Here is a 10701-nt window from a genome sequence, read left to right as displayed (position 1 = left end):
ATAAATAAATAAAGAAATAAAGAAATAAAGAAATAAAGAAATACATACATACATTCATACATACATACATACATACTACATACATACATACATACATACATACATACATACATACGTACGTACGTACGTACGTACGTACGTACGTACGTACGTACGTACGTACGTACGTACATACATACATACATACATACATGCATGCATACATACATACATACATACATACATACATACATACATACATACATACATACATACATACATACATACATACATACATACATACATACATACATACATACATATCAAAATTGTTTATTTCAGGAAATATACATGATAATGTAACAAGGGTAACATATTCATTGACATAATACCATTTCCTAAAATAGTGTACAATGTATAGAGCTGGAGTATTAATTAGAACAGTGAAGTTTCAGACTCTGCCACAGAATGTCCCAGAGGTAATAATGATATTAATGTTGATGACGATGATGAAGATGACGATGATGACGACGATGATGATGATGATGATGATGATGACGATGACGATGATGATGATGATGTCGAAGACGATGATGATGACGAAGACGATGATGATGACGATGACGACGATGATGATGTCGACGATGATGACAATAACAGTGGTGGCTATGGCGGTGATGGAGACGACGACGATGAGAGTAACAACGGTAGTAATGATATTAATAATAATAATAACAACAACAATAATAATAATAACAATAATGATAATAATTATCACTATCACTATCATAATAATAATAATGTTGATAATTGTGGTGATGATAACAACAATGCTAATAGTTGCGATGGTGATATTAATGACAATAATAATAATGATGATAATAATATAATAATAATAATAATAATAATAATAATAATAATAATAATAATAATAATATGATGATAATGATGATGATAATAATAATAATAATAATAATAATATGATAATAATGATAATAATAATAATAATAATAATAATAATAATAATAATAATAATAATAATATCATAATCATAATAATAATAATAATAATAATAATAATAATAATAATAATAATAATAATAATAATAATAATCATAATCATAATAATAATAACAGTAATGAAAAATTAAATCGATTATTACAATGAATATACAAATTGATATAATATTTGGAATATTTGACAAATAGATGGATACATATCGATAGAGGGATATATAAATAGACAACTATCTATATTATTAAATATGTAGTGCTACTAATTATTATGAATTTTACATCTTTGTCTCCAAACTTTGTAAGAGCCAATGATGGCACTGTTGCTTATATACGAGTATATTGAAAGGACTTTTGCTGCTTTGCTTTTAATGCCCAGAATTTTTAAGCCATTCACAAATCTACCATGGACATAGCCGAGGCTACCTACAGAAAGAACAATAACCTCGGACTTATATCCAAGAGCATTTATTTCCATGCATAAAGGAAAGTACTTTTCAAATTTAGTTTGGAATGACTTGTTAATATGAGCATCAAATGGGACTGAAATTTCAACAATTTGTGCTGTTTTCATTTCCTTGTTGATTTTTTAAATGTCCGGTCGATTACTGTTAGTATTAAATGAGGATTTGTCACTGTCGAAAAAAACTTGGTCTGATGAATGTGTCTTTGAAAATTTGAGTAGTGTCGTTTTTAGGTATTTTGTCAAAAATAATGTCAACATTCTATTGTGTCGTTTTTGATATATTAATTTGAATTTTGTACATCCATTTACAACGTGAGATACCGTATCTGACGGATGATTACAGATCTTGCAGCCTTTGGAGTATGACAATGGGTAATATGTATGAAGTAGACAGTCGCACTCGAGAAGCTGCAAGCGGCATTTTATAGCAAACGTTCTAATTTCGTCAGGGAACTTATGATTGAATATGAAACTGGAGGAGAGAGCGTGGTTTACCCCAGTGGCTTCTCTAGCAAATCTTCCTTGAGACGTCAGTTCATGGAAATGGGTAGCTCATTCAGTCTCACACTCTTAAGGAAGTTTTGAAAACATACATACATACGTACATACATACATACATACATACATACATACATACATACATACATACATACATACATATATACATAAATAAATAAATAAATAAATAAATAAATAAATAAATAGATAAATAGATAAATAAATAAATAAATTTAGATGATTCACCATGCTAATCAATATATTCATTTATACTTCCAGATCACCTGGAACAAAATTTCTATTTTATTGTGATATAGTCCAAATTGCCTGTCAGGGGATCCAGATAGCTCAGTTGGTAGAGCACTCGCTTCATAAGCAAAGAGGCCGAGATCGATTCCAGGTGCAGTCGAGATTTCTTTCTGACCTCCCACCCCCCTCCCCCCTCCTCATCGACAGAGCAGTGATTGGATAGCTGGATCTGTTAGATCTGGTGGATAGTATTTTGCGATAGACCAGCGTTCCATCAAAAGTGTAGCGAGCAGTTGGTACTATTTACACGATGTAGAAACCGGGATAAACTCCGGCTCTGAAGGACTAAAGAGAGAGTGAATTGCCTGTCAATGTATCAGTTATTTTCAAACCACCACTCTTATAACATCCGTCATTGCCTATAGCCAGATTCCCATTCACCCTTACTCAAGAGAGCGAATGTGTTTGAAATGCCTTATTTAAAGACACAACGCTGGACCAGACTTTGCATTATTATTTTTCAAAAAGAAAAAGAAAATATTCCCAATATTATCCCATAGGGAAAATTTGTCAAGGGTTTATACCAAGTGAAGACTGGAATAACCCAAGCGTCGGCCGCATGGCTGCAAACTGAGCTCGGGCGAGGTGACTTTCTCAAGGCAGCAGCCTCTTATGGTTCACACTATTATGTTATGACGATCGACCCAATCAGCAAAGTCCGGTCCGCATTCGTGCACCGTCGCAAACCCGCCTGGTAGCATCGTCACAACACACCTTTCGACTAGATGCTCTGCCGTCTCGGGTTCTTGCCCACAGCGTGGACATATTGGACAGGAAGTTAGACCCCGCCGATGTAACGCACTTGCCGTTAGGCAGCTCCTCGACCGAAGTCGATTCGCAGCTACCCAGTGTCTCCTCTTACTGGTATCAAAGCCTGGCAACTTCTCACCAAGCTTAGAGGAGTGTAGGTCCCCGCCCCACGAGGGATTGAATTCGTCCAAACCGACTTCCATCTCGTATGTGCAGCTCTGTCCGTAGTCAGGGATTCTGCGTACAAGGGTTGCCGGGTCTTATTTCGGCTCGAAACGGGGCACCGTCCATTATGCGCATGAGAGGGGTATCCCCATTCCCTCTCTCTTTGATCTTAATCAGCCAGTTTCCCGTAATGGTCTCCCTCCTGACATCGGGGGGCTGGATCGCTGCCATTATCGGGCCCCATTCTCTAGGGGTTGTTGCTAGCGTTCCCGACACTATGTGCATCGACTTGCGAAGTTTTACATCCACCTTCTCAACGTTTCTGCTTCTACCCCACACTGGAGCGCAATACTCCGCGGTGGAATAGCATAGTGCCAGGGCGGACGTTCTCAGGAACTCTCAAGGCCACACAGCTCAGCGGCGAGTATTTGAACTCTGTAACTTTCGGATACGAAGCAAAGACCGTACTGCTGAGCAACGCTGCCCTTTGTTACTTATCGTTTCTTGACTTTGATACAAATTTGCCAACTAACAAAATAACAGATAAAACAAACAAACACAATTTGCTATGAATTTTAGGATTTAATTCACTTCAAAGAACGGAAAGACAAGGCAATTCAAAAGGCTAAATTTAATATCACAGAACGAGTGTTTTAAAATGAGTACAGCGTAATCTCAGTAAAATAATAAATAATAAATAGGCATGGCTGGACCCGCCTAATATCTCTGTTTTAACCTAGTACCTGTTATATCCGAACCCGTTATACTGAGGTCTCATTGTAATTTGAATTATGTGATTCACTGAAGATAAAGATATGAAACTGTGTCAGGCAAAGTAGAGAGAGGAATACAAGAAAGGACTAAAGGGCTAATATATAAATTTACTTAATTGTTTGGTTTGAAAATTTGATTGGCACTTGTGCAGAAAAATAAAAGGTGGCAAGATGGTAAATAGATGATTTATATAGACCAAGAAGCGAGCTTCGTCTATTAGTAACGACAAAGAAAAATAAAACGAGTGGGCACGTTTGAGCAGAGAAAATTCCAAGAGTAATCTTTGACTCGTAGTGTTTGTGTGTGTGTATGTATGTTTGTATGTGTGTGTTTGTCTTTATGTGTGTGTGTGTGCTTGTGTGTGTATGTGTGCTTGTGTGTGTGTGAGTGTATGTGTGAAGTCTGAGATCATCTTTGAGTAATCTTTGACTCGTAGTGTTTGTGTGTGTGTATGTATGTTTGTATGTGTGTGTGTCTGTATGTGTGTGTGTGTGTGTGTGCTTGTGTGTCTATGTGTGCTTGTGTGTGTGAGTGTAGGTGTGAAGTCTGAGATCATCTTTGAGTAATCTTTGACTCATAGTGTTTGTGTGTGTATGTATGTTTGTATGTGTGTGTGTCTGTATGTGTGTGTGTGTGTGCTTGTGTGTGTATGTGTGCTTGTGTGTGTGAGTGTATGTGTGAAGTCTGAGATCATTTATAAGTCCAACTTTGATCCAGAAATGGGGTTCTTGCCAAAAGTTTTATAATACAAATGCATGACTTGTAACGAAATTGATAGCAATCCCACTGGCAAATACATCTGACTGTCACCCTTTTGCCAACAAATCCCATCCAAGGCATCGTCAAAATCGCATTATAGTTTCATTTCTGGACAAGGCAAGAAAGATGTGTGAAGGAAAACGACAACATAAAGGAATAGAACAGTTGCCTTTCCTAGTTCAGGATGACACCATCCTTCATGTTAGTCTGTTATTTTTTTGTTTGTATGTTTTTGTTTGTTTTTCGTTTAACGATGCTTGCGACTGCTTGGGTTATTTATCGCCAGATAAAGTCAACGATATGGTATGATAAAAGGTATATCAGAAATAGATGACAGAATAAATGTGTACCTCTGTACCCCAGTGTATGAACTTTACTTTATATAGAACAGCAAAGTATTCTTTCTTTTCTTTTTCATCGCCATGGCGGGCGTCCCATCCTAAACGATCCACTAGAAAGAAGGTCAAAATGCTACAAACAAATATTGGTTACTAAAAGATAGAACAATATACTGAGGCTACAGCCCATCATGACATTAAAATATTGTAATGGGCTTTAGCCTCAGTATATTTTTCTATTGAAACACATCATAAAAAGGGCACTGCAATAGTGTTTATAATACTGATCACAAGCATCTATGTCCTTTATCAACAATTAACGAGTCAATTATGTCATTTTATAATTTTCCAAGATAATCGGGCTAAGCGTTTACCCTTTAACAGCGCAAGTGAATTTATATATACATATATATGTGATGAATCGTATCAAAACGGTATAATATCGGGAAGAATTTAATTACCCTATAAATTGTGAGTTAAATTAAATCGTCCATTGATTATGAAGTGAGTGGCTTCTGCTTTTTAACCAGTTGATTGGCATGCTCTGGAAAAACATGTATTTAAAAGTTTGGGTTAAAAACTCACCCTTCAAACATTGATCGATTTAAGTGACCCTCATCTTGGCAAAAACTCTCAAACCTGGGACTTCGCGAAGTCCTAGGTTTGAGAGCTTTTGCCAACATGAGGATCATTTAAATCGATTGATATTTGAAGGACGAGTTTTCTGACCACATTTTTAAATACACGAATACATATTTTTTTTTCAGAGTACGGCACTTAACTGGTTAATAATAAAAAAAAAAAAATAAATTCTCAGTTTCATACATTTTGACTTTAAACTTTTATATATAATCCATTCCAACATTATAACAGGTTGACACGATGGCTGACATATTTTAAAATCTAGAGGTGCCCGCCTAAATGAGTCAATAAAATGTATAGTAGAATAAAGGGAGTGAAAATGACTCTGATAAAAGATACAAAACAAAGGAAACGATATTTCGGCCTTTGGCCTTCTTCATGTAAACAAGAAAAGGAAATATTTTGTTATATTACATTGGCATTATAATTAAAACGTGCGTGTGCGGGCAATGGAAGGAGAGAGAGAGAGAGAGAGAGAGAGAGAGAGAGAGAGAGAGAGAGAGAGAGAGAGAAAGAGAGAGAGAGAGAGATTTCACTATACATTCCGACGCATTTTACTTTTATTATTCCTCTGAGTGTTAACTGTAGCACTGACAGAGTTCACCAAGAGAACAGCAACAGATGAGTTGCATTCCTGTTGCTGCTCTCTTGGTCAAACGAAAAGGCGCTGGGTCATGTTGGAGTAAACAATGTAAAAGGCTTTAAAAGGTTCATAACAAAGGCCTGCGTGTCACAATCAACGGATACATATTTACAGGTCTGATAACCGAGCGAAAGGGGCTTGATTTCATATGTTGGAAAGAACAATATTTTACGTTGGTTTGAGAGAATTTCCATTACTACCAGAATTTGGGTTATCAGTCCTGCAAATAAGTACACGTCCCTCGAAATGAATACAAGAGACTAAAAATGTGTTTTTTGTATGTAATAAAAACAAATGCAACGCAGTACACTGAGAAAGATCAGTTGTCTTTTCGTCATGGCAAGGAATTAGTTGATTTCCTATAATGATGTTTGGTGTATTCGTGATTATGATGATGCTGATGACGATGTGATGATGGAGATGATGATGATGATGATGATGATGATGATGAGATGATGATGATGATGGTGATGATGAGATTTATCGTGGTAGTTTGGTATGATGATATGATGATGATGAGATGATGAGATGGTGATGATAATGAGATGATGATGATATGATATGATGAGATATGATGATAATATATGACTGAAGATACGAGATATATTTGTGATTAACAATGAGACATCTAAATATACATTAAATACATATAAATATCCGCTGTTAGAAAGTCAAAGTGATTTCGATTCAGAAATTTGAAACAGACAATAATTGTATTTAAAAAATTGACAAATCTATGCAGAAATGATTTGAAAGTCCAGTAGTTCAAATGTCATTTCCGAATAGATCGGCCTATAATAAATAGGACCTCATAAAATATAATGACATAAATATATGACACTCAATATGGTTACACTCTACAAATAATAAAGTAATAATAGTACTTATAGTCAAATTTACCCTCAGTGAAATCAGTGGCGGACTGTGTCGAAGACAATTGGGTTTAGGCTTCACTTAAATGACAAATCTAGCTGGGGTTAGAGACATATTCACGTGTCTTAATCTTAGTTTTATCCAGTCATGAAATCAATGTCATGTTCACCATTTAGTCTGCTAAAGGCTCAACAAACCAAATTTCAGGAATTAAAGAGTTCGCATTAAAAAATAGTTATTGACAAATCTATCTCTACCGGACATTCTTAGATCAAGAAACAGCTGGAAGTAAATAAGAAGAGATTTTAAAAGCTTTTTTTTGTGCAATAGACAAATACAAGTGATTTCCAGTGTTTTATTCCATATAGATTTGCACCAACTAAAAGTCACATTCTGAGATAGCCTAAAATTAATTCTTCCGGTCTTATTCTATAGAAAAACCTTTTGGCAAGTCTAATGTCAACTAGATCAAAACACAGCAATTGACCAGTCCGCCACAGATTAAAATAACAGTTAAATTATAGAAAAAAATATAAGCTTATGTTAAACAAAAGTTAAATCATAGCCTCCAAAAATTAGCTTATTCAATCTTTTTGGATTCCATTTGTAAAAATGGATGAATTATAGTAAAGATAATTGATAATATTTTATTGAGTGGAAAAATGTTCAGGAAAAAACAACCAAGGCATATACTTGGTTTACCCTCTAAATAAAACAAATTCTAATTTAAAAAGGCACGTTTTCAATTTTTATATGACTGATTGTGAGATTGGAGTAATACTGTGTCCAATTTATAGAAATGAAATCAAATATTCGTATTTTCTTACCTACCCCAGTCTCACAATAACTCAGGTCGAGGTCGGGGCTATCTGTAAACAGACAGCCTTGACCTTGGTTCTATTTTTGATTGGACGTTATATGAATAAACGTGCTTGCCATTATATAGATTATTAATAAGAAAATAAGATGCAACTAACATGTCATGCCTCGTGCCTTTTTAAAATCTGGAAAACAAAACAAATCAATAGTAACATATATAAATCAATATCAATAATTGTATCTTACCCTGAAACTTAACTGTCTTTATATAGCATATGGCTTATAGGAGGTTTAAAGTGATACCATTATTATACAATCATAACAACCGTAGATATTTGTTTTCTGTGTCCTCCCACTGCACAATATTATAACATAATCATTCTACGTGCAAAATTGTGTAAGTGAAAATCTCAACTTTAATACGAGATATTTATTTAAATTTGGTTATCGATTTTTATATCCCGTCGAACGACTAGATAAAATATGTAATAATATTTTTTTTTTAATTCCATAATTACACAAGTATTGAATATCTATGCGTCCAGGTCAAGGCCTTGACCTTAGTTCTATTTTTTATTGGACGCTACATGAATAAACTTGGTTGCAATTATATAGACTAATAAGAAAATAAGATGCATCTAATATGTCATGTCTTCTGTATATTTAAATGGTGGAATATGGTCCCAACAAATGTGATTTGGATCTCTTGATGCCCTGTATGGTGTAGGAAGGTTTTTGTTGTCTTTGTCTGATTGCCGGCGTATAGGCCGCAGGGCCGGGGTTCGATTCTGGAGAAGCATTTAGATATTATTATATATAAGATTTTTTTAAAAAATCCGTAATTAAAAAAAAAGAGAATAAAACGAAAAGACGAAAAAAAAGAGTATGAAATAAAGAGGAAGGACATTAAATAATAACGAAAGAAATTCAGCTGTCTTTGAAAAGAATACATCATAGTATATAGAATTTTGTTTGCTTTAATATCCGTCATAAAAAAACACAAACAAATAAACAAATAGATAAACAAACACAATGGTGCAAAATCTTTGCTGGAGAACTGCTCCTTGTATGGCAGTGTGGTAGAAGGAATGTGAGTTAACAAGTCGGTAACAGCCATTGTCTCTGTCAGAAATAGTTTATAATACTGTAACCCTCAAGGTTTACAGAGAAAAAAAAATCGTTTCCATCAGTTTCTCTGGCTATCTAGCTTCAAAATCCTACATGGAGCATAGTAATAGATAGTATGCAGATGACGTCACTCAGGCCTTTGTTATGGTTTTTGCCATCCGCGTTTGTGAGTTGTTCTCACTAAACTGTATTAACCAGACTATAAAAGTTCATGACAGAGTTTGTGTGTTGGTCCGTTATACTTCTGGATGGCAATGTTGTGAACTCCTTGGCCAAGCGCATTCTATCTATAGCTTTTTTAAAAGGTCAAAAAAGTGTTGACAAAGTTGATACTTTGTCCAGTTATTTTTAACCTTTTAGAAACTAGCTATTTCCACTATTCTATTGGAGAAAGATCGCCAGTTTTTTGTTTGTTTGTATATTTATATTTTTCAACAGATAGAAACTGATAAAAACTAATTTTTCCCTTGTTTTATTTTCCTCCAGATAATCTATTATTGGAGTATTTTTGTGGGGAACGTCACAAAAACCTTATGGCCCAGTATCACATTGCTCTGTATATAAGATCGAGTTTATAAATTGCACTTTGTAAAACTGCACATGACAGAATTTCGTTAGTCTGGCAATTTTTAATGCCATATACATTTTTCCTCATTTGATTCATTATATTAGACCAACGTGTATATTCATGTAGGTCTGACATCCTAACCCAATTATGGGCCTAGTTTAATAACGTTGTAATGGGCAATATTTTGCGTCATTTTTTTTTTGAGATTTCCATTAGAACAATGAGTCCATAATAAATTAGGTTATCAGACCTGCAAATAAGTGCACGTTGTACTATACAGCAGCGATGTGAGGCATATTAAAAATAAAGGTCTCGGTCTAATTTATTTTACCTGTACTTCCCCATAAGACAGTGCCTTCGCGTCGGAACTGGTGAGAGAATGAAGGACCTCTCTTCAGGACCTGCTTGTCTGCGTTCTGTCTCTCATAGTCTGTAGGTGATGGCTCTTTGTGGGCTCCTGGGGATAGAACAGACACAATTTTATTCATTCATTCATTCACGTAGCAGAGATTTTCAAGGCAAATATAACGAAAAAGATTTTAGTTTCATGACCTCGGAGTTTTTTTTTGGGGTTGTAAAATTTGCGGCTATGTGGTCTAGTGGTATGGCACTCGCTTTCGGATCGGAAGGTCCTGGGCTCGAGCTTCGCTCGGCGCATAGTTGAGTCCTTGGAAAAGGCTCTTTACTTACATTCTCTCACCGTACTCAGCTGTAACATGAGTACATGGCCGTTAACAGGGTTGTCTCTGTCCGAAAAAAAAAAAATGTAATATCGCCTAACAGGCGTCATGTCCCATCCTATATGTAAAGTGTTGCTGTTGGTCAGGAAGCCTTTGGAAAGCACTTTGATATCCAAGCTTAGTGGATATCGCTCTACACAAAAGCTCAATTTTTTTTTAGCGGAGATTTTCAAGGCAAATTTGATAAAGATAGAAATTTTAGTTTCATGACCTCTGAGTTTGTTTTTTTTTTTTTTT

General features: G+C 35.1%; 1 protein-coding gene across 2 annotated transcripts in view; it reads right to left on the bottom strand.

The window, feature by feature from the left end:
• Positions 1 to 3742: 3742 nt before the first annotated feature.
• Positions 3743 to 10701, bottom strand: part of LOC144979589 (uncharacterized) — a 26073-nt gene continuing 19114 nt past the window's right edge. The window contains exons 8-9 of one of the 2 annotated variants that reach the window (XM_078926347.1): positions 10056 to 10181; positions 3743 to 8816 (exon numbers count right to left, since the gene is read on the bottom strand). In XM_078926347.1, coding sequence (XP_078782473.1) covers positions 8692 to 8816; positions 10056 to 10181 — 251 coding nt within the window. In that variant the 3' untranslated portion in view covers positions 3743 to 8691. The remainder of the gene's footprint in view (positions 8817 to 10055; positions 10182 to 10701) is intronic. The other variant, XM_078926348.1, reaches the window with a different exon arrangement.

The sequence above is a fragment of the Berghia stephanieae genome, chromosome 9, assembly GCF_034508935.2.
Source record: "Berghia stephanieae isolate SIO BIC M18660-M18661 chromosome 9, UCSD_Bste_1.3, whole genome shotgun sequence".
Taxonomy (NCBI): Eukaryota; Metazoa; Mollusca; class Gastropoda; order Nudibranchia; family Aeolidiidae; genus Berghia; species Berghia stephanieae.
The sequence above is the reverse complement of the archived record's forward strand: the minus strand, read 5'-3'. Positions and strand labels throughout refer to the sequence as shown.